Source organism: Pelodiscus sinensis, chromosome 1 (genome assembly GCF_052426305.1).
Source record: "Pelodiscus sinensis isolate ZL-2025 chromosome 1, ASM5242630v1, whole genome shotgun sequence".
NCBI lineage: Eukaryota > Metazoa > Chordata > Testudines > Trionychidae > Pelodiscus > Pelodiscus sinensis.
The window spans coordinates 216455203-216480155 of NC_143052.1; the positions used below are offsets into that span (position 1 = coordinate 216455203).

Here is a 24953-nt window from a genome sequence, read left to right on the forward strand (position 1 = left end):
CCAGACCCATGGATTTGTGTATGTCTAGTTTTTCTCACTAGTTCTTAACCAGTTCTTTCTCCACCATCGGCTGCCTACCTTCTTCCGATACTCTGGTGCCTAGTGCAGTAGTCTGGGAGCTGACCTTGTCCATGAAGACAGAGGCAAAAAAAGCATTGAGTACTTCAGCTTTCCCCACAGCGTATCCCTATGTTACCTCCCTCATCCAGTAAGGGTCCCACACCTTCCCTGATCACCCTATTATTGCTAACATGCCTGTAGAAACCTTTCTTGTTATCCTTCACATCCCTTGCTAGATGCAATTTGAATCGCACTTTCACCTTCCTGATTACTCCCCTACATTCTTGAGCAATTTATACTCCTCCCTGGTCATTTGTCCAATTTTCCACTTCTTGTAACCTTCCCTTTTGTGTTTAAGCTTGTCAAGGATTTCACTGCTAAGCCAAGTTGGTTGCCCTCCACTTTTGCTTTTCTTACTGTGCATCAGGATTATTTGTTCCTGTGCCTTCAATAAGGCTTCTTTAAAATACTGACATTTCTCCTGGATTCCTTTCCCCCTCATGTTAGCATCCCAGGGGTCCTGCCCATCAGTGTTGAGATGGTGTTCTAAGCCCTAAGGTAAGTGGGGACGTGGGATACTGGGAAGAAATAGAAGGAGGAAGGAGAAAGAAAGGAGGACCCCTGATTCGTATGGAGAACGTGTTTGCTCTTCTGCTTTTTTTTGCGGAAGAGCAAATGCGCTCTTTCAGAAGCCCTCTACTCCTTGTCCTCTTTCAAAAGAGGGTTTTTTCTGACATTTGGCCCAGTCTAGACAGGCCAAATGTCGGAAAAGCCTCTTCCAACAAAAGAATCCAATAAAAACTTGTAGTCTAGCCATACCCTAAGAGAGCAGTATGATTGCTTAGTACTCCAGTATATACAGGGAGAAAACTGTTGAGATTTTTTGAGTTAAGCTTAGAGGAAGGAGCAACAGAGGTGATGTTGTGGTTGGTATATGCTATAGACCTCCAGATCTGGTAGATGAGGTAGACAAGACTTTCTTCAGACAACTAAGAGAAGCTTCCAGATCACTGGTTCTCATGGGGGACTTTAATCGCGTGGACATCTGCTGGGAGACCAATGCAGCAGTACACAGACAATCCAGGAAGTTTTTGGAGAATGTTGGGGATAACTTCTTGGTACAAGTGCTGAAGGAACCAACCAGGGACCATGCACAGCTTGACCTTCTGCTCACGAACGAGGAGGAACTAGTAAGGGAAGTAGATGTGGGTGGCAACTGAAGAAGCAGTGATTATGAGATGGTTGATTTCAGGATCCTGACCAAAGGAAGAAAGGATAGACGCAAAATACACACCCTGGACTTCAGAAAAACAGACATTAATCTGGAGTCAGATGTGGCAGCTAAAAAGTCAGTGAAATGTTGGGGGCCTGATCGTGGTAACACTAAAATGTGTGCATGATTGTAAGAGTTTCAATAATATGGAAGTGCTTGAGATTAAAACATACTTAAGTGTTTGTAGGATCATAGCCAAGCAGATAGATAAACAGAAGTTCCTTTTATAGTTCTGGTCTGACTTTGGAATGATCTATTCACATCTCAGCTCTATATTATCAGAATGATGCTAATACATTGGAAGGTGTCCAGAGAAAAGCAAAACATTTGTCAAGGATTGGGACTGATGATTTATGCAGAAAGATCAAAAGTAAGAAAATTGGATTGCTTGCTTAGGCAATGACTAAGAAGAAAATAGACATATTTGAAGGTTATATATGGCAAGGATGGATAAAAATTATATAATGTATACGCCTGTAAAAGGAGCAATGGGATTCAATTTCAGAAAGAGACGAAGAAAGAGTGGGGGGAAGGAACCACATTTTGTGGGACTTCTAAACTTATAATGGCCAAGCTATTGTAAGATGTATTGTAGGGAATAATCCTGTATATGCAAAAGGATGTACTGGTTGATTTAACTTCTTTCCTTCTTTTATCCATCAAAAACAACTAAATACCAGACTCACAGAAAGGCAAGTTAAAATGGGGATATAATGAATTTACTAGTTGAGAGAGTTTTCTGTGTGTCTGTGTTGTTTGAGCAACAACTCCTCCTAAATGGTAAGAGCTAGATTCACCAAATTAAGTATGCAACTTCTTCTTATCATAACTTAAAGCAAGGTAAGGGTTGGTAGTGCCAAGAAAATGGGATGTTCCTGGAATGGGACTGCTTCTCATAAAACCATATGGAAAAGAGACAGACTCACCAGGCAGATGCAAGGGGCTGGCTGGGGATGCTTCCCTCCCTCCCATCTGGGAGTGCCCCACTCCCAAGTCTCCCACCTCCCAAGCACACTTTAAGAGGGGGGGGGTATTCTCCCCATTCAACGATTTGTAAGGGAACATTGCTGGCTATTCCCCTTTGTCAGGGAGTGAGAAGAAAGTGCACAGTTTACTGCATTCCTCAGTCTGGCTGGGAAGCTCAGAGGGCAGACAAACCTGAACTACCCCAGCCTGGAGATATGCTCGCCTCCTCCGGCTGTGCCCACTAGAGCTGCAGCAGCCATGGGCAGGTGCTTCTCACTTGGCCCCAAGCTGCTGCAGTGAGAGAGGGCTGGGGTAGTCCTCTCATCCCCAAGGCAGCCTGCATACGGAATCCCTCGTCCCCATTCCCAACCCAGAGCCATGATTTAAATGAAGCATGAACATTTTCATTTTTATTAAAAAAAGAAAAAAGAGTTAAGGACTCAAGTAATGCCAGTAAATCTTCTAATGCTAAATAAACATTTACATATTTTGGTGATGCACGCCTTAAATGGTGTCTTTGGCCTAGGTTCGAAAAGTTACTTAGTCACCTAAGCCCTAGAATTAGGCACCTACGTTCCATGCCAGAGTCTACTGCAATCCACAAACCTTCCTAAACTTGTAGTTGACTAAATTCTTTTGGTGCCTAAGTTTTCCAGGAAAAATTTCCCCAGGCATCTATGTTTCCACCTCTGGGAATCCATCTCCTGCCTAAGCCCAAACAAGATCTATAAACCAGGGGAAGAGTGCCTATTTCTCTGATCTGATAGTCTTGCTCAGAGCATGCTAAGGGATCAAACCTTGTTCAAAAATTAATCTGTGGGAAGAGAGCAGCAGGTAACCTTATGGGTATGTCTACACAGCAGGGCTAAAGTCAAATTAAGCTACACAATTTCAGCTATGTCAATTGCGTCGCTTAAGTCAAAATCACTTAATTTGGCTTTTGGCACTTTCTGCTCAGCAGGAAGTCAAAGGAAGAACACTCTTCCTTCAACTACCTTTACTCCTAGTAAAATCAGAATTACCATGAGTCAGAGTAAGAATTCTTCCAGCTTGTCATTATTTTGAAATAAAACCTTGTAGTGTAGATGTGCACTATGTTACTTCAGAAAAATGTCAGTTATTCCAAAATAATGCTGCTGTATAGACGTACCCATAGGCTACGTCTAGACTGGCATGATTTTACGGAAATGCTTTTAACGGAAAAGTTTTCCGTTAAAAGCATTTTCGGAAAACAGCGTCTAGATTGGCATGGACGCTTTTCCGCAAAAGCACTTTTTGCGGAAAAGCGTCTGTGGCCAATCTAGACGCGCTTTTGCGCAAAAAAGCCCCGATCGCCATTTTCGCGATTGGGGCTTTTTTGCACAAAACAAATCTCAGCTGTCTACACTGGCCCTTTTGCGCAAAAGTCTTGCGCAAAAGGGACTTTTGCCCGAACGGGAGCAGCATAGTATTTCCGCAAAAAGCACTGATTTCTTACAGTAGGAAGTCGGTGCTTTTGCAGAAATTCAAGCGGCCAGTGTAGACAGCTGGCAAGTTTTTCCGGAAAAGCGGCCGATTTTCCGGAAAAACTGGCCAGTCTAGACACAGCCATAATGTTTAGCCCATTGGCTCTCAAACTTTCCAGTCTACTGTACCCTTTTCACGAGTCTGATTTGTTTTGTATATGCCCAAGCTTCATCTCACTTAAAACCTATTTGCTTCCAAAATCAGACATAAAAATACAGAAGTGCCATTGCACAGTATGATTGAAAAAATGCTTACTTTCTCATTTTACTATATAATTATAAACTAAATCAATTAGAATATAAATATTGTAATTACATTTCAGCATGTAGTATACAGAGCAGTATAAAAGTAGTCACTATAGGACATTTTAGTTTGTACTGACTTTGCCAATGCTTTTATGTAGCCTTTTGAAAAATTAGGCAAATATCTAGATAAGTCCATACACTCCCTGGAAGATCTCTGCATACTCCAAGAGGTACACTTTTCCCTATTTGTGAATCATTAATTTAGCCCAGTGGTTAGTTAGCACACTCAGTTGGGTTCTGAGAAATGCAGGTTTAATTCCACTCCACCCTCCTTGTAAGGGAGAAAAGATTGAACAAGCAGCCCTTGTGAATATGTACCAATCCTGGTGCTATGGGGTAATCTGACACTGAGCACCCTCCCTTTCTCCTGTTGAAGCTGTTCTGCTTTGAAGAATGACTCAGTCTTTGGACCAGAGTGTGTGAATGACTGTATAACTGAGGCTAGAACAACCACTCAGGCAGTAGTTGACCCAAGGTCCAATCTGTGGTTCACAAACATGGTTGCCAACCTCACAGCAAACTATTATAAACCTCAAACTGGTTGTGTGTTCTATAATTAGATTTCAGTAACCCAGGAACAAGTGTAAACTTATATTCATGCTATGACCAGCCACTTATCACAGGTCAATTATATCTTATATCTCTCACCAAAGACAATACGTAAATGAGCTATAAAGATTTATTAACTAGCAAAAAGTGAAAGTTATTATTAGACACTCTTTCTATTAAGCAGCCACCGTTCTTGTCTGTCTGTCATGGAATTTTCAATTTGCTACTCCTGCGCACACACCAACGTGGCCCAGCTGCTGCGCACGTGCCAATGCGGCTGCTCCTGCCAGCTCCTGCAAGCATGCTCTGCTGCCTAGCTCTGTGCCTTGTGGCTCCTGGCCACCCTGGCAGGTCGCCCCTGTCATGGCTCCTTCCCCACTCTGGCATGATAAATGCAGAAGTGGGGGCCAGCAAGTGTACCCCAAAGCCTTATCTACCAGGCTTTGGTATAAAACTTCCCCCAAGATCTTAAAAACCTTGATCTTGGGAATAAAACTTCCACTGCCACCACTCAAATGTTGATAAAGAAATTAGGGGAAGGATCATTTGGGAAATCTCACCCCTATGCAAAAATCAGGGCACACAATTAACCACTGCTAGGTTAATAAAAGAAAAGAAAGAACTTTTATTATTACAATATTCCTGTTGCAAGCATAATGACTAGATAGGAAGGTAACAAAATATACTCATGGAGAAACTCCATCGGCCTAGAACTTAATTACAAAGAAAAGCCAAAACATCTTTTAAACAGTGCCAGATCTCAGATCCCATACCCAATCCTTAAAACAATAAAACCTAACGAAACTACCTAAACTTTACCCTACTTACAGAAAATGAAGAATGGTGTCTTGGAGAGAGAGAGACATGCTTGTCCCTCTCTGTAGCTGTAGAGAACTCTCTCAGGGTGTGTCTAGACTACAGGGTTTTGTCGACAAAAGTGGACTTTTGTCGACAAAACTATACCTGCGTCCACACTACTGCTGAGTTCTGTTGACATAACGTCGACAGAACTCAGCAGTTTTGTCAACGCTGGTAAACCTCATTTTACGAGGCATAACGCCTTCTGTCGACAGAGTTTCTGTCGACAGAAGGTGTTATTGCATGTAAACTGTCCTTTGCGTCTACACTACCATGTCGACAAAGCAGCTTGCTTTGTCGACAGAACTCAATGTAGTCTAGACGCTCTTTGTCGACAGAAGTTTTGTCGACAGTATCTGTCGACAAAACTTCTGTCGACAGAAGCCTGTAGTCTAGATGTACCCTCAGAGAGACAAAAGGGAGAAAAGAAAAACCCAAATTCCTTTGTCTCAGTTTGAAAAGTCCCACCTACATTCCTATTGGTCACGCCACCTGGCTAGGTGTAGTTAACCCCTTAATCCCCAGGCTGCTGGCTAACCCTCATAATCATGACAGCCCCCTCCGCCAGCCTGTCTGCGGAAGCCGTCGAGGAAGCCTTTTGCTGCCACCCTCCCTCGGCTGGCCTGACCACGGGAGCTGTCACGGACCTCTTGCCACCATTCTCCCCTCCCCGCCAGCCTGACCACAGGAGCCGTTGAGGGAGAGGGCAGTTACAGGTAACAGGAGCTGAGTGAGAGAAAGTAATTGCTTGGAAGGGGCCTAAGAGACAAACTAGAGGATTGCTGGGTGTGGTGGGAGAAGTAAAGAGCAGATTTTTTTGTGGGGAGGAGGAGGGGGACGGGGACTGTTAAGAAGTTGGTATTCTCATCCATGCAGACTCTAGCCTCTCCCATTTAGTAAGATACTTCTGTCTTGTACCCATGTGTCCCTGCACACTTCCATCTCCCTATCCTCATGTATCTCTGCTCCCTGCCAGCCCCATGTGTCCCTTCACCCTCTACTCATCCATCTCTTCCCCATCTCCATGTCACCCTGCTCCCCTCCTCCCATTCAGCTCCTACTCCAGTCTGTCCCTCCACTAGCCGTTCTGAACTCCTTGCCGCTCATATATCCTGCTCTGTCTGTGCCCCATAACCCATGACTCCTTACCTGGCATCATGAGGAATACAGCCTATCCCCCTCTATTCCGGCATCACAACAACCTCTGGTTGGCCAAAGGCTTAATTGCAGCACCTCTCCAGCAAAATATATTTTCTGCAGGAGACATGAATTTTGGGCATGCACAGTTATGTAATAAGTTTCAGGAGCTTTTGCTTATGCTCCAAATTTTAAGCAGGATAGTGATAAAGTGATTTCTGTTCAGGATTTGAATTCTCTTCCCCCAGAGTTCAAATTGACGGAACAAATTTTAGTGCTTGTTTCCTCTTCGAGGGGTATATGCAGGGTTTGTGTATGTATGGATGAAAGGGCATCAACACATTTTTTGTTCTTTGATATTTCGCAATGGCTTATATAGTTTCAAAAGGCCTTCTTGTGAAACCACTTCACATTCATTAATGCTTCTTTCTTGTTTGGTGAATTATACAATTACAGAGGCTTACAATATAATTTAATACTACAGGCTACAGATGTAGTAAGTAATACGCACAGCATCCTACAAGCATTTAACCAAATCCAAACAAACACACTCTTATAAACTTCACATCTATATTAATAATGCTAACACACAGGTGATCAGCTATGTATTTGTCACTGCTCTGAGGGCTAATGCCCTCGGCATGAGCTGGCATCTGGTCTGTCAGTATCAATCTCTCCTGTTGAAGCTATTTCACTTTAAGGCTACATCTACACTGGCACATTCTCACGCAAAAACTCTTTTGCGGAAGAGTTCTTCTCCGAAGACTCTTCCAAAAGAGATCGTCTACACTGACATGTGCTTTTGCACAAGAGCATCCATGCCAGTGTTGACGCTCTCTTGCGCAAGAAAGCTCTGACAGCCATTTTAACCATAGGGCTTTCTTGCACAAGAAATCCATGTTGCCTGTCTACACTGGCCCCTTGCACAAGAGGGCTTATTCCTGAGCTGGAGCATCACAGTTTTTGCACAAGAAGCCCTGATTTTATACAGTAGAATGTTCGTTTACTCACACAAGAATACATGGCCAGTGTAGCCAGGCAGCAAGTTTTTGCGCAAGAGTGGCCGGTTTGGCACAAAATCGCGCCAGTGTAGACACAGCTAAAATATCTGACTCCATGAGAGGGGCTCTCAGGTCTGGATCACTAGCAGAGATAAGGACCTCCCTGCATCCAGGACTAAACTGAGATAGCACATCTACATTAGTGAAGCTTGTCTTTTGAGGCTTCCCTGAAGTGTAGATGTGCTATTTCAAAATAAATTATTCTGGAATAGCTTATTTTGAAATAAATGTGCAGTGTAGACATAAGTGCCTACCCCAGGCTTTGTGGATCCTAGTCTTGCTCAAAGGTTTTCAAGGCACCCAAAAGTTAAACACCCGTTGTGGATGTTGTCTTCTTCTTTGTAGTCTTCAAGCTTGTGATCAACTTTTCTGTCGAGTTTGGCTTTACACATTCCTTTCCTTTCATATGTTAGGTTCTAGACTAACAATTGTCATCTCAATATTAGAGATGAAGAAAGTAAGGCACAGAAAGGTGTGAATAATTTGGTCAACAGTAAATCACTACTAGAACTAGGGATTAGATTCCAGTTTTTGCTCTAACTGCTACACATCATTCACTTACTTGCCAATAGCTTTAATTGCTTTAGAAAGCATCAGTTTTTATATAGTCTTTTTTTTACTACTGTTATTAACTACGTAAGTTTAATAAATTACATGCTTTTGGAAAGAAACAGTTGTAGCAGCAGAAGTTGTTACTCCAAACACTATTTGGAAATGTTTCCTGCCATTTCATAAGATGTTGTAATCAAAAGTACTTGAGAAAAATTGCAAATATATTTCCCTTTCTGTGCCTTACTTTCTTCATCTCTAATATTGGAGGGGGGGGAAGGACAATTACTAACAACTGTAGTGTTGAAATTTAAGTTGTTTGTTAAAGCACTTTGAGTTGCTTATACAGAAGTTTCTTTAGAAGGTCAGCCAGTACATTCTATCATCCCCATTTTTACTTTCTCTTATTCCTTCTGTACTGAAATTTTGTATGTAGGTTCTTAACTAAAAAGGTGTGAAAGGGAGGGGAGAAGAGGGGGAGGAAAAGAATTTGAGTTGTTTGAGCTATGTGATTATGGAAAAAACACTTCCCCTCCATACACTAATCACTATCATAAATTTTGCAGTCTGATATAATTCAAACCTCTGACCAGAGGCCTTACAATTACAGTAAAACTCTGATAGTCCGGCATCCAACTGTTCAGCACTCCTGATAATCTGGCATCAAAATGCCAACTGCTCCTGGCCAACTGATTAAAAAGCCTGCCGCTCAGCACATGTGCTGGCTGTAACCAGAGGGAGCATAAGGTTGGGGGAAGGAGAGGGGAGAGAGAGAGTGGGATCCTGTTACAGTATGGAGAAGAGCATTTTGCTTCAGGGAAGGGGAAAGGAGAAGGGAGGGGAAAGGAGATTGTGTCCTGGCCAGCTGTTAAGCCCTGCAGCTGTACCGGAACTCCCGATTCTTCAGCGAATCTGATAATCCGGCACCACGTTGGTCCAAAAGGTGCCAGATTATTGGAAGTCTACTGTACTTTTTGAAGCTCAACTGTCATTCAAAAAGGTGACACAAAAAGTCTGTTGAGTAGGTTTTAAATTATGCATGATTAAATTCAGCAGTTTTGCACATGGACACAATCTAGTCCCAGTTTTGCAGACTCATTGCAGCTATGCATTTGTTTAAAAAAAAAAAAGCACACACACAAAACCCTAAGCCACCCCATTTATTTCACTAAGGGTTTGTCTAGACTACATGGCTCTGGCGACAGAGCCATATAGATTAGTTTACTAGACATACTCAAATGAAGCAGGGATTTAAATAATCACCACTTCATTTAAATTAAAATGACTGCCACACTGAGCTGATCAGCTGTTTGTCAGCTCAGCGCGCTAGTCTGCATGCTCCGTGGTAGACATCAAAGGCATTTGTCGACCGCCCTGGTAAACCTCATCCCACGAGGCATTTGGGTATGTCTAGTAAACTAATATACATGGCTCTGGCAATAGAGGCATGTAGTCTAGACATACCCTAAGACAGTGGTCCCCAACTATTTGAAGCTGCTGGGTGCCAGGGGGCAAGGCCATTCGTCTGCTAGGCGCCAGAGAGCAGGGACACTTGTGCACACGGGGGCACGCATATGCCACACCTCCCCATGATCCACGTGCCTGGGGCCAGCAACCCTATGTGCCACGTGGCCACGGGTGGGGCCGCCCATTTGCAGCAAGCCTAGGGCCAGCACTCTGCAGAGCCATGCACCCAGGGCCAGCACCCCCCCCATAGCTGTGTGCCCAAAGCCGGCACCCCCCCCCATAGCTGCGTGTACAGGGGCATGGATGCCAATTTGCCGCAATACTGGGGCTGGCGCACCCTACAGCTGCATGTCCGGGAGCTGGGGCAGCCAATTGGCCACGCTCCTGGGGCCAGCACTCCCCATAGCTGCATGCCTGGGGGCCGGGATGGCCAATTCGCCATTCGCCTGGGGCTGGCACTCCCCATGCGCCATGAGCCTGGGGCCGGCTTCAGCACTGCACATGCGCCACACGGCGCCAGCCCCGAGCACTTGGCGGGAACACACAAATGCCCCAGTGGGAGGACCATTGCCCTAAGGGACTCACAAAACGTGTAGATGGTACCTTGAGTTTTCATGGGCACAGCCCCCTTCTTCATATGAATTGGTTTGAAGAAGAGGGGTGTCCCCACAAATGCCCATGCTAGCAGCTACACGCTTTGTTACTCTCTACGGTGCTGCAAGACTAATCCTTGTTTTTTAAGTTTTCCCAGTTACAGACTAACTCGGCCACCCCTCTGCAGCGTTTGGAAATGGCCAGTTGCCCTGCCTTCACCCTGAACAGCCACTGAGAAACCCCTGAGGCAAAGGATTCAGCTTCCTCCTTCCCCCACCCATTCACACCAGCCTCCCCAGGCTCCCGCTCTGGAAACACCCGCAAGACTCTATCAGCTGCCTAATAAGTTTCCCTTCGGGATGAGTGGCGCATGCGCAATAAATACCCCTGGCTCAGCCACTTCCGGCTCTGTGTTAGCGGAATTTATCTCCAGCTTCCTGATTGACTGATGTCATTTTCCTATCTGCGTTTCCGTCGGTGATTGGATACCGCAAATAAAGGCTCCGTCTTTGATTTTTCTGGTTGGTTGCTGGACTCTCTTTTTCACCCCTTTTGTGGTTCTGTCTCGATGATTGGCTCCTTTCGTTCCCTCACGCCCTGCCCAGAGCGCCCGGCTCGCTCATTGGCAGCTGCTAGGCTACCTCCCGGCCTGCCTATGCGTCCGACTCGCTGACTGGCTGCTCCAACCGCTGCCCTCCCACAGCCGGGTGCGCGCAACTCCCCCCGCCCTTCTTACCCTCGCGCGCGCTGGCGCCTCTGTTCGCCGAGCTACTAAAGTTTTGCGGAAAGAAACTGCTCGCTCCTGCCCCCTCCCTCCCGGGCTGCTCGCCGCGCCCGGCCCCTCCTTCCCGGCTCGAGCCCGCCCTGGGGGCGGTTGTTTGTTTCTCGCCCAGCTGCGCGCGCGCCACGAGCTCGAGCCGGAGACTCCCGGAGGCTCCCTCCGCCCGCCCCGCGCTTGTTGCCGCCGCCGCCGCCTCCTCCTGTGGGCACGGTAAGCGGCTGCGGGCCCGGCCGCGAAGAGGCGTTGGGGTGTCCCCTGGGGGTGGGGGTGCTGCTCGGGCAGGGACTCCGGGGTATAGACCCCCCCCCCCCAGCCGCTCGGCGCGTGTGGCCCCGGGGAGTTAACGGGACCGGGGGGGGGGGGGGGCTGCGCAGGGTTCTCTCCTCCCGGTGTGTGCGCGGCGGTAAAGCGAAGCCACCTGCCTGCCCCGGGCCCTTCTGCCCGGCCGGGGCGTGCTCCGGGCCCGGCTCGTGGCGGGGGGGGCGGAGGGGGAGGGGGGTGAGTCTGGGGCCGAGGCGGTGCTTTGCCCCCGGGCGGCTCCGTTTCTGCAGCCGCTTGGGACCGAGCATCCTGCCTGCCCTGCCTCCGGGTCGGGTTGAGGACCTGGGGAGAAGCAGACCCGTCCGACAGGGTGGTGCTGGTGCGGCCCCTCGCTCTTCCATTCAACAGACCTCAGAGGCCAAACAAAAAAAAACCCCAACAAAAAACAGAAACCCCCCCAAAAACCCCCCAAAAGTACGTTCGGTCCCATCATCGCAAGAAAACGCGCTGCCGATAAGTGGTTTCTCAAACATCATAGTCCCATCACACCGTGTGTGTGGTGGTGGTGGTGGGGTGGGGAGGGGGGGCGTTGCGACCTGGCACAGCGGTCCTTAGCCGGCCTCTTCATTTTGTTCCATTTTCCTTGTTGGTCATACGGGGAAAAGGGTTGCCTCCTCCTAGGATGTTAGGAGTCTTAATCAGTGTCTTGCAAGCGCTTTCACACACTGGAATAAATTAACAATGGTGTGGAAAAAAGTGTTCTTCATTCAATGCCTAAAAGCCAGTCGACAGTGAATTTAGATTTTGACGTTAGGCAGGTGATTGTGCATTTTTTTTTCATTTGTCTACAGTGGAACAGCTGTGTTGATGACCGTGAGTATCAGCAAAAATATGTGAATGCGCTAGTGCTGAACATGGCTAAAGCTGCAAGCACAGACTTATGTGTTCAGCATCTGGTGACATTAACCTCTGTTTTTGAAATTCCTGAACACTGTTTCTTTGTCTACACGTTACTCTTGAACATCTTCACTGTTCAAACTGTTGTGGACATCTTATCAACAGTGCTTCATTTTTCTATATAGAACATGCTTTAGTTAAGACAGTGGTCACCTCTTAAAATATCTTGTAGATAGCTTTAGCATGTCAGTCTTTGATACATCTCATTTTCAATTGTGTTTGGGGGAATATGTGGTTATCTTTTTCTACATTAAAATATTTTTCAACCAATGAAACTAATTTTAAACTATTTGCATTCAGTACAGCTGAACAAATAATTACACTTTTATTTGTTAATTCAACAGATGCAGTTTATGTTGCTTTTTAGTCGTCAGGGGAAGCTGAGACTTCAGAAGTGGTATGTCCCATTGTCTGACAAAGAGAAGAAAAAAATAACAAGAGAACTTGTTCAGACAGTGCTAGCTCGTAAACCGAAAATGTGCAGCTTCCTGGAGTGGAGAGACCTGAAGATTGTCTACAAAAGGTGGTTCTGCCTCACTAAGCTTGTAATTATTAGATGTAAAAAATAATAATAGAAGTGGTATGTTTTCTCCCTTACTGGTTATGAAAACAGGCTCATTTTGAGCTTTTTCTTAGATCTAATTTGATAATCTAATAGGAAGCATTCATGTGTAAAGAGCACTCATGCGTTTAGAAATGTGCTGAAGAACAGAGATTAGATTTTCTTAAATTTGAGAGAATGATTCTTTCTGGTTCTGTGTTCAGCACTAAGTAAAACAAGACATACAAATAGGAAAACATGTATGATTTAATGGATATTTAGAATGATTAAACTCTATGTAAATATGTTTATCTCCAGCAGTGGATGATTTAAATTGGTTTCAACATAATTGGTTCTAAAAGGCCTCATATATATGAATAAGATTAGATTTTTGCTATCAGTAAAAAAATATTTTTTCACTTTGAGAAATCAAGATCAGTTTTCTATGGGTGAAAATACTATGCAGTTTTCTTAGAAAGCTCTCTTTGTATCTGTTTACAAGCAAAATACTAAGGTGGAATGTTTTGATTCTGCAGACCTTTTGAATGTAATACAAAACGGCAGTGAAATTGCTTTTCTCCAAAAATTACAGTAATTGATAATTCATTGAGATGAAAGAAATAAATGCATCCTGCCAAAAGCTAATTTTATAAAAGGAGTTTCATTCTTTCAGTTTTAATATTTAAGTAGGAAAATCAGGGAACATCAGAGGTTTGTTTTTAGTATTTACTGTAATTCTTTCTTGGGCTATAAATGTTTTGCTCTACTGTTGTTGACTTTTCTGTTGATAGCATAGATTTCTCCACCTTAAAAATGGAAATGAAATTATTATGTAAATAATATTGATGTATTGTGGCAAATAGTATAGCTATATTCAAGAAAGAATTTGACACTTAAGCCACGGTCCTGCCTTTTTGTAATTGTGTATACCTTTATTCATATCAGTCCTGACATTGATTGTCAGTCTAAAACATGTGAGTAAAGGTATGCTTATATTAGCAAGATCAGTGCCTCAGAATGAAAGAGGATATTGTATCACTTGAAGCATGCATATAGAATGTGTGCCTTTTATGTCTTGCTAATTGATCATGGAACATTTCTAGGCAGTACTTGAGAGAGGGGGTATGCATACATACTTTGAGTCCTTATAACCTATTAACAAAGATCTATAGTATCCATTGTAATCACTAGTTTCATTCTCCTCACCAACAGGTGGAATTAAGTTGAGGAATTTATTAAAACAATTGCGTTTGTAGTTTTTTTTTTTATGGAAAATTATTTGATGTTGGGGAAGTAATTTAATTTTTCCTTTGTTTATTTTTCCTTGTTTTTCTTCAGCTTTGGATAGTCATGGTTCTTGTGCAGCTCAAAGAATACTACTAAGAGGACTGTGTTTAAGTAGTGATAGATAAAAAACACTTAGGCTGCGTCTAGACTGGCAAGTTTTTCTGCAAAAGCAAGTGCTTTTGCGGAAAAACTTGCCAGCTGTCTATACTGGCCACTTGAATTTCCGCATGTAAGATTGTCAGTGTTCTTGCGGAAATGCTATGCTGCTCCTGTTTGGGCAAAAGTCTTTTTCCAAAAAACTTTTGCGCAAAAGGGCCAGTGTAGACAGCAGATATTTATTTTCCGCAAAAAAAGCCCCGATTGCAAAAATGGCGATCAGGGCTTTCTTGCGCAAAACCGCTTCTAGATTGGCACTAACGCTTTTCTGCAAAAAGTGCTTTTGCGGAAAAGCATCCATGCCAGTCTAGATGCTCTTTTCCGCAAATGCTTTTAACGGAAAAACTTTTCCGTTAAAAGCATTTGCGGAAAATCATGCCAGTCTAGATGTAGCCTTAGTCTGATAGGTATAAGTGTATTTGGCATTGGGAGAAGTACATTTTCCAAATATACTAATGAAAAGCAAATGGAATAAGCAACCTCTGGTGGCCCAAGAGCAGCCTTAAAAGGAAGCAATCCTTCATATTGGGAGAGGTTTTGTAGACTTTGTCATAAGCAGGTAGCCTAAAGAAAACCAGACACTCTATAGTAATTGACACACTTTGGCAAGAGTTATGATCTTCGTTAGCAAGAGATGCAAGTTTGATGATGCTACAGAGGATCCTGAACTAATCCGCTATCAAGTTCTGCCATCTATCCCATTTTTGGTGATAGTTTGGATCATGTTTGGTAAAAAACATGAATTGTTAAAAATACACAATATTTAACATTTTTAGTTTTATGGGGTAGTTCTTCACGTGTTTCTAATAGTCTGAATGGCTGAATGCTTTGTACATATTTCTTCTTTAATTATTAAATGTTTAGAATTTCAGATACAGCCGTTCCCCAAGTTACGAATGGTCAATTTACGACCATTCTCATTTATGACCAGACCTCCCATTAAGCGGTCATAAAGGTGGTCCCCGAGTTACAAACGCAACCCGTGCTTACAAACAGCGCAGTCGCAATGTAACTCAATGGGGTCCAACTTACAAACATTTCGAGTTATGGCCAAGTGTTTGGTCCGTAACCCGTTCGTAACTTGGGGACCGGCTGTATTACAGAGCATGGTACAAAGAAAATTTAAAGTAATCAGTTTTAATTGTTTTTTCTTTTTACTCATGAAGAGAAATGGTTTCTCACTGATATTTAAAAAATTAGTTTGTAACTAAATATAGCCTTTATATTTAATTTGATACTGCTTTTTGTAAAGTAGGAGGAAACACTATGTATGCACATTAATATAAGCAGTTCTATTGCTTACTTTACATTTATTCAGATGTTTAATTTTTCTAACATATGCATTGTTAGAAAACAGTTAATGCATTTATTTGCTAGATTTTTTTTATTTGTGGTTGTTTTGAGCTTTGGATAGCAAATGATATGCAAGTAAAATGCAAATAACATTTTAGTTTTTAATTAATAAACTAAAGTTATCAAATATTCTGAATGCATAAAAAAGTTATTCAAAACATGTTTAAAACTATCTGATTTGTTACAACAGACAGGACTATGCAGCACTTTAAAGCCTAACAGGATGGTTTATTAGGTGATGAGCTTTCGTGGGCCAGACCCACTGCCTCAGATCAAATTATGGAAGAAAATCGGCATGACCATACATACCAAGGGATACAATCAAAAAAAGTGAACACACATAAAATTGACAAATCAGATTTTAGAGCGGGGGGGGGGGGGGGGGTCAGGGGGTGGAGATTAGTGTCTGAGATAATGATATTAGGGGTGATAATTGGGGAAGCTATATTTGTAATGGGTAAGATAATTAGCATCTTTGTTAAGGCCCATTCGTAAAGTGTCAAATTTAAGCATGAATGACAGTTCTGAGGCTTCTCTTTGTAGTCAGGTGTTAAAGTCTCTTTGAAGCAGGATGCATGTAATAAGGTCATTGAAACAACGCCCAGTCTGGTTGAAATGGCAAGAAACTGTTTTTTCTTTGTGAAAACTGTTTTTTCTTTGTGGATGGGAGCTGGAGGCATTTAGGTAACTCTGAGTCAGTGGGTTTTCTGTAGAGAGTGGTGTCTAATTTACCACTGGTAATTTTACAGTGGTGTCCAGGAAATGGATCTCTCGTGTAGAATGGTCCAGGCTGAGATTGATAGTGGGATGTAGGTTGTTAAAGTCTCTATGGAATGCATCCAGTGTTTCTTGCCTATGGGTCCAGATCATAAAGATGTCATCGATGTACCGTAAGTAGAGAAGGGGTAAAAGGAGATGGGATCTGAAAAAATGTTGTTCTAAGTCAGGCATAAAGATGTTAGCTTACAGTGGGGCCATGCAGGTACCCATGGCTGTGCCGCTGATCTGGCAGTATAAGTTGTCCCCAAATTGGAAATAATTGTGGGTGAGAACAAAGTTACATAGGTCTGCTACCAGATTGCCAGTGGTATCCTCTGAATATGGGAGTGTTTCTTTAAGAGGTCAGGCTTACTATTGTTTTGATTATTTGATTATTGCTGACATTGTTTTGAAAGACTGCTTTCTTCCTAGCCAGTGTATCATTAAAGGCAACTTTGACTTTAACCTTTGTATTAAAGGTGCCAGCTTAGATGCTTTTGTATTTAAATATATTTAAAACTAGCAGGTGAGGCCTGTCGCTGACCAGGCAAAGTCATTTTGCTTAGATTACACCTATAGGAAAGTCCAAGAAATTAGAATATATGTAATAGTTTTTTTAATTAATGTGCTTGCAGAAGGGAAATTAAAGAACAGTTTTAAATTTATGGGATTTCAACTTCACACAGTATTTTATTGAATACCATGCACAGTAAATTTGAATCAGAAACTTGTAAAGCTTCCATTACTCTTTCCAGAACTAATTTCAATTACTTTGTGATTTGTAAAAGTAAAAATTTTCTTTGCACTAAAATGACAATTGAATAGGTGACTCGATTTTAATTTTGTTAGCAAATACTTTTATGAACTCTAATCATAATAGTCAGAGCTCGACAAATAATGCAATCTATTCGCTCGTGGCGAGTAGATTGCAACCTGGAAGAGCCGGATTCAGCCGATCTGCGCATGCGCAGATCACTGGACAGCGCGGCTGGCGAGCCTTGATAATAGTCATGACTTTTGTCCAATGAAAGCCAAAAATAATTATTTAAACCTTTCACCCAGCATATTTTAGTGTAAAAAGTAGTTCATTCAGCTATTTAAGTAGCAGGATTGTTTATGCAAAATGTGTTATCTGTATAATCACAAAATATGACTTGTGTTTGCACAAACAAATCCACAAAAATTATTTAAAACATAGTAGGTTTCCCCTCCAAATTGCATGTTGTAGAACTTGAAAATGTGTTTTAGTTAATGCTTGCTTTAACTTAATCCTAAATACCATAGAATGTTTCCTACTTTTAATTTGCCTTTAAATATGTTCATAAAAACAAACTGTATAGTCTTTAAAGAAGAAAGATCTAGGCCAGGGATGGGGACCCTAAGGCTCGGGGCCGAATTAGACCCCTGGCTTGCCTAGATCCAGCCCCTGAAGCTCTGGCAGCCCATGCTGGTGCTCCAGTCCCACACCGCCTTCTCTTGTAACTCCCTCCATGGAAACTAGCCTGGGACCTCCAAGGCTTTCCTGTGCGAGGAGAATATGGGGAAGTATCTTTCTGCTTCTCAGATGGTGGGTTTTTTTTTTTTCGCTTTGCTTTTTTCTTCTCACTTCTTTTGTTCAGCCTCCCGACTGATTTTTTTTTCCTGTGGGTCAGTGGCTTCTGATTCAAAAAGGTTTCCCACCCCTGTAGGCTATGTACTCTTTCATATTCTCAAGACATACTTTTATGTATTAAAATGGTCTCAGAAAAGGTTCTAGTTTTAAAATCTTAGTTGTGGACTCTATTATAATCGTGTTGTGGAGCGAGTGTACTTTTTTTAAGTGGCACAAAAGCTGTTTTGTCTGAAACAATTCAAATTGTTTAGATTATATTTAAGGCCTGTTCTTGTAAGAGCTTACTACTCGTTTAACTTGAAATGAAGGTCTGCTGTTGTCATGAGATTCAAATTATCCTTACGCATTAGAGGAGAAACAATTTAGCTGAACCTAGCAATACTCAGCTGACATTAAAATGAATGTGGAGGAAGTCATGTGCTTTGAGTAACAGAATAGAAGTATTCAGACAGACTTGCTTTGTGTGCTAGTAATTAGAATAAGCTTCAGACTAATGTGCTAAAACAGCACACAAGTATTCTTGTTTCTCCAGACTGATATTTAAACCCTAATGTATTATTTCTAATCTAGATTTTTATATCTTATGTTGTGAGGCTTCTGTATCCTTTTAAAAACCAAGCCAGTAGAAAGCGATTTATACAACTGTGTATAAAAGACATAATTTGCTTTGTAATGTATTAAAAAAATCTTTGCGTTATTAACAATGTAGTTCCTATGTTTCTATTTCTGTTAAATCAAGTTTGACAGAAAAAGCTAAATTTTTTTCTTTTCATTTTTTAGCCATCTCTATTTGACCTTAGAGAAGCCAGTGATTAAAAAGGCCATAGAAAGGGGTAAACAGTGAAGTGGCAAAATTTGCAGATACTAAATTGCTCAAAATAGTTAAGACCCAAGCAATGTGTGAAGATATTCAAAAAGATAGCACAAAACTAGGTGACCGGGCAAAAAATGACAAATGAATTTTAATGTTCATAAATACAAAGTACAGGTAGTCCCCGAGTTATGTGGATCCGACTTATGTCGGATCCGCAGTTACGAACGGGGATTTTCTCGCCCCGGAGGACTCGAGCGGCGGGACGCTTGGTCCCGCCGCCCGCCTCCTCCGGGGCGAGAAAAGTTGCTCCCCGTCTCCCTGGTCTGCGGGAGCCAGCAGACCAGGGAGACGGGGAGCAAAGTGGCGGAGGACCCGGGGCCGGACCCGCAGCCGCTTCCAGATCAGCTGGAAGTGCCGCGGGCCGGGTCCTGCGCGGCTTTGCTCAGCGTCTCCCTGGTCTGCAGACCAGGGAGACGCTGAGCAAAGCCGCGGAGGACCCGGGGCCGGACCCGCGGCCGCTTCCAGATCAGCTGGAAGCGGCCGCGGGTCCGGCCGGGTCCTGCGCGGCTTTGCTCAGTGTCTCCCTGGTCTGCAGACCAGGGAGACGCTGAGCAAAACCGCGGAGGACCCGGGCCGGACCGCGGCGCTGATCTGGAAGCGCCGCGGTCCAGCCCGGGTCCTCCGCCGCTTTGCTCCCCGTCTCCCTGGTCTGCTGGGGGGGATGCAGCTAGTGCCCCCCCCAGCAGACCAGGGAGATGTGGAGCAAAGCCCGGGGCCTGTGGTAGAGCAGGTGGGGCGCTGCCGGTTGGTCCAGTAGCGCCGAAGAGTGGCCGCACTACTGGACCAACCCAGCAGCACCCGAGCTGCTCTACCCCAGGCGTCCCCAAGTTAGCCGTTGCTGAAACTGACCAGCAGCTGACTACAGGAAGCCCCAGGCAGAGTTGCTCTGCCCCAGGCTTCCTGGAATCAGCTGCTGATCAGTTTCAGCAGCAGCTGACTTGGGGACGCCTGGAATTCTTAAGTTGAATCTGTATGTAAGTCAGAACTGGTGTCCAGATTCAGCGGCTGAATCTGGATGCCAGTTCCGACTTACATACAGATTCAACTTAAGAACAAACCTACAGTCCCTATCTTGTATGTAACCCGGGGAATGCCTGTACAGTAAAACTCCGATGTGCTCCGGGCAGCCAGACCATTGGAGCTGCTCTGCCCCCAGCTTCCCGGATTCAGCCGCTGCTAAAATTGACCAGTGGCTGAATCAGGGAAGCTAGGGGCAGAGCAGCTAGAGTGCTGCCGGTAGGTCCCGTAGCGCCGAGGAGCGGTGCTGCCAGACCAACCCGGCAGCACCCCAGCTGCTCTGCCCCAGGCGTCCCCAAGAGCAGCTGGGGTGCTGCCTGGTTGGTTTCGCTGTGCCAAGGGTCGGCGCTACCGGACGAACCTGGCAGCACTCCAGCTGCTCTGCTGCAGGTGTCCCCAATTCAGCCGCTGCTGAAACTGACCAGCAGCGGCTGAATTAGGGATGCCTGGGGCAGAGCCGGACTATCGGAAGGGGGGACTATGAGGAGTCTGGGGCCAGACCCCTCATAGTCCCCCCTTCCGATAGTCAGGCATATTTGATAATCCGGCACCCCCTGGGTCCTAAAGGTGACGGATTATCGGAAGTTTACTGTAATGCATATACTGGAAAATATAATCCCAACTCTCTCTATATCTATATCTAATCTATATCTAATCTATATCTATATCTATATCTATATCTATATCTATATCTATATCTATATCTATATCTATATCTATATCTATATCTATATAAAATAAAAATGATAGGGACGAAATTAGCTATTACCACTCGAGAGATTTTGGAGTCATTATGGATAATTATTTGAAAACATCCATTCCCTGTGCAGCAGGAATCAAAAAAGCAAACAATATTAGGAATCCTTAAAAAAGGGAGAGAGAATAAGACCGAGAATATCTTATTATCTTTGTATAAATTCATGGTATGCCCACATCTTGAATGCTATGTACAGATGTGGTCACCTCATCTCAAAAATATATCTTATCATTGAAAAAAGTTCAGAAAAGGGGAGCAAAAATGAATAGGGGGTTGAAACTGTTGCCATATGAAAAGAGATTAAAAAGACCGGGACTTTTCAGTTTAGAAAAGAGGAGTTGGGGGTAGGGGTAGAAACTGCGAGAGGTCTATAAAATCATGACTGGTGTGGAAAAAGTGAATGAGGAAAAGTTATTTACTTGTTCCCATAGCATAAGAACTAGAGGTCACCAAATGAAATTAATAGGCAGTAGGTTTAAAACAAACAATAAAGGAAGCATTTTTTCATACAATCTGTAGAACTCCTTTCTAGAAGATGTTATGAAGACCAGGACTTTAATAGGATTAAAAAATAGAACTAAATAAATTCATGGAGGATAGGCCCGTCAATGCTTATTAGTCAGGATAGGTAGAAATGGTGTCCCTAGTCTTAGTCAGAGGCTGGGAATGGGTGACATTACTTGATGATTTGTCTGTTTTGATCATTCCCTCTGGTGAACATGGCATTGGCTACTGTTGGAAGACAGGATACTAGGCTATATGACCTTTGGTCTGGCCCAGTATGGCCATTCGTATGTTATTAAATTGAAATATTATTTGTAGAGATGTTAAAATGGTTAACTGATTAGACGAGAGCGCTTAACTGGGTAACCATATTGACTTGATCATTAGGTTCCACCACTGGGTGCGCTGGCCCAGCAGACTGGTCACCACTGGAGTTCACTGGCAGTGGTTTTAACCAGAAAGCATATCAGTAAATCTCATGCTTACTAATAACCTAATTATTTTATCCATGGAGGTTGTCCCTGCCAGTTATTTTTTAGTCACAGCAGGCATACTGTGTGGGCAAGTTTGTGGTGCTGCTGCCTCTACTCTGCTGCTTCTGAGGATAACAGATCTTAATTTCCAGGATTGAGGACAATTTGGTATCTTTCAGGAGCAGTAATTTAACTGACATAGGCATTGGTGGTTTTATACTAACAATAATTTTGTTGTTGTTGCAGATATGCAAGTCTTTACTTTTGCTGTGCTATTGAAGATCAGGACAATGAACTGATAACCCTGGAAATAATTCATCGTTATGTGGAACTACTTGACAAGTATTTTGGCAGTGTAAGTTAGTGGTTCTGATTTTGGTTTCATTTTTACAAAGTTCTGTTGTGCTTTTGTTAATATAGCAAGTACATCATCTAATTCAGTATACAAAATATTTTTTAAAAGTGATGTTTGCTCCTGGATATGGATTTCTGATGGACGTGGATATGGCAAATCTTACATCACTTATATTGCCAAACCAACTTGGTAACTAACTTACCTTCACAACACCCTTGTCAGGTCAGCAGATGGTCATCTGTCCTGTTCCCTTTTCTTCCCAGGTACCTTCCCCAATCTGCTTTCCTTCAGCTACAGTTTTAGGGAAAGTTCTTTTCAACCTCCTAGTTATGAAGCTCAAGCAAGTCTCTACTAGCAGATATGAACTGTGTTTTTTCAAATGCTTGTGATTTGGTCCATTTGGGTGGATTCTCATGGGGAGAGTGAAAGGCCCATCCCTGACACTGCCGCCTCCTTTCCAGATTTTAAATACCGATTCCAAAACATGGAGGTACTGGAGCTTATCATAACAAAAATATCACAAGAATTTTTTTTAACATGTACAAGATGTATGCCTCACTAACCACGTTCTCAGAAGTGACTGAACCGTTTTGGCTGAAATTTTTCGAAGATACAGCCTCCGGCAAAGGCTAAAAAGTTGGGCTAAGTTATGAGCAAGAGAGAGAATCTAATGGCAGGAAGCATAGGACAACCTTAATAAGACTGGGCTACTTCCCCCATTATAACACTTACTGTGTTTTTCAGGTGTGTGAACTTGATATCATCTTTAATTTTGAAAAGGCTTATTTTATTCTGGATGAGTTCCTGTTGGGAGGGGAAGTTCAGGAGACCTCCAAGAAAAATGTTCTCAAAGCCATTGAGCAGGCAGATCTGTTACAAGAGGTAAGCAAATGGTACTTCTGCCTAAGCATCAGTTTGCTGTACTCTGGCAAAGGAAGGTTCTCACTTTTCTAATATGGTAGAAAGTGCTTTTTAGCATGCTTAGGATGTACTCTCCATTTAGTTTTCTTGTGTGTGCAGTGTATGTACTGTCATATGATTTTCCTTCAGTTTTATTCTTTTAAACTTTTATTCAGTATACACATATGTAACCTACTGAATGGTTTGCTGCTTTTTACAACTTTAGATTTATTTAGTCATTGTCCCTATGTTGTAAGTTTTTTGCTAAAATTGCAAGCTGCTTTTCTGTGCTTATACCTAATATTTACAGATGTTGCTATTTTATTTTATCCATATCTTTTCCTTAGATTTACCTTTATTTCACTTTAATTATCTTGATAATTATCACTAGCTTTTTGTCGTATCTGATGCATGTGTGCTTCTTTACTGTTTCATTGCTCGTATCCAGAAGCTAGACTCTCTTCTTTGAGGCTCTTTCAGGTATAGTTAATATTAACTATTCTAAAGACATTGGCTTAATGCTACAGTTAATTTACTTTAAAATAGAAATGCATTATAAACTTAGAATAATAGTCATTAGTCATGGAAATATGTAGAATGAAATAGAATAAGTATTCAAATCTTCACCCGTTATTCAGTTATTGGAAAAAAAAAATAAAACTGTTCATTTCTGACTTTGGAGAATTGTTAGTATATGAACTCAGCTCTTAAACCCAGAGTGTGGAAAGCAATTATCTTTTAATTGTTTGGCAAAATCCCTGGTAATAAAGTAATTTTTTTTAAAAAAGTCCTCTTGTTTCTACCAGCCCTTTTGTATTTTATTCACTAATTATGATCTCAGGGTCATAACAACGAGTTGGCACTTTCGACCCTGTCATTAATACCTAGTAAGACCTTAGGAAAGTCACTTAACTTTTCTGTGTACAAGTTTGTCACAGGGATGTACAACTTGCCCATCTCATGTGCATATTAAATTTTGAGGCTTGTAGAGTAAAGCCCTTTTATCTGGCACTTCACAAACTGGCAAGCTCCATAAACTGCCATTTCTGATCTGCACGGAAAGTCCAGTTTATAGGATGGTTGGTGCATAGCTAATAGCAGGTTGGGATGAGGGAGAGGTTTCAGAGCACTTTCTGGGAGGGAGTTAGGGTCCAAAAGGGGTCTTGGGTCAGAGGTTGGGTCACAGGAGGAGCTCGGGATGCTGGATGGGAGGCGCTCACTTCCAGTGGCTCCCTATCTTTGCTGTTGCTGGTAGAGACGTGGTTAGTTAGTGGCTTGGCAAGCACACTGCTTCCATTTCCCCCACCCTGAGTACTAACTCCAAGGCTAACAGCTCATTGACTGGGAATTGCTGCCAACGGGAACTGCGGTGGGTGGCACCTGCAGATGGAGGCTTGCAGCAGACCTACCTGGCTGCTTGTGGGGGCTGTCAGAAGAGAGTTCCTTTCCCCATTCAGCACACCACGCCCTTTCCAGGCCCGAATGCCATGCTGGATGCAAGCTTTGTCCCAGAGTCTGTCCCCTGCCCTGCACTCTGTCCCCCCTACTCTAAATCCCTCCCTCTTAAATGACATTTTTAGTTTACTGGCACCCCCTATTTCTCCATGCTGAGTTAAAGGGCTTTTACTGTAAAATGGAGGTCACTGGTAAAAGATGCTATATAAATGCAAAATATTTTTCTATGTTTGTCCTGTGAGCATTTTGTGGTGGTGTTTTGTCTGCGAGAGCTTTCTATTGATCTATCGTGAGCATTCCATAGTTTTGAGGGTCTCTTCCTGCCGTCTGAGCTATTGCCGCATGAATATTTTATTGTTAAATTATAGGATCGCAAATTCATGCCATTCTTTATTCTCCATCCTTACAGTTTAGTTGCATTTTGTAAGCCTATAACTTGAGGTGAAAATGAGAGGATGGCATATCAGCTAAAGTTCATATTCATAGATACAGTTTACTAGCATCTATGTGATATATCCTTCTTTTTGGTGTGGGAAGCTTAATTATTCCTGCTTTCAAAGAATGCTCAGAATCCTGTTTCTCATCA

General features: G+C 43.0%; 1 protein-coding gene across 6 annotated transcripts in view; it reads left to right on the plus strand.

The window, feature by feature from the left end:
• The first annotated feature begins 11081 nt into the window (after nt 1-11081).
• The window catches only part of AP1S2 (adaptor related protein complex 1 subunit sigma 2), a 56692-nt gene continuing 42820 nt past the window's right edge, over nt 11082-24953 (plus strand). For 3 of the 6 annotated variants that reach the window (XM_014573471.4, XM_014573472.4, XM_075914243.2), the window contains exons 1-3: nt 12669-12847; nt 21904-22012; nt 22757-22894. In XM_014573471.4, coding sequence (XP_014428957.3) covers nt 12669-12847; nt 21904-22012; nt 22757-22894 — 426 coding nt within the window. Of the gene's footprint in view, nt 11317-12029; nt 12241-12668; nt 12848-21903; nt 22013-22756; nt 22895-24953 lie in introns of those variants that run through there. The other 3 variants (XM_075914237.2, XM_014573474.4, XM_014573475.4) reach the window with 3 other exon arrangements.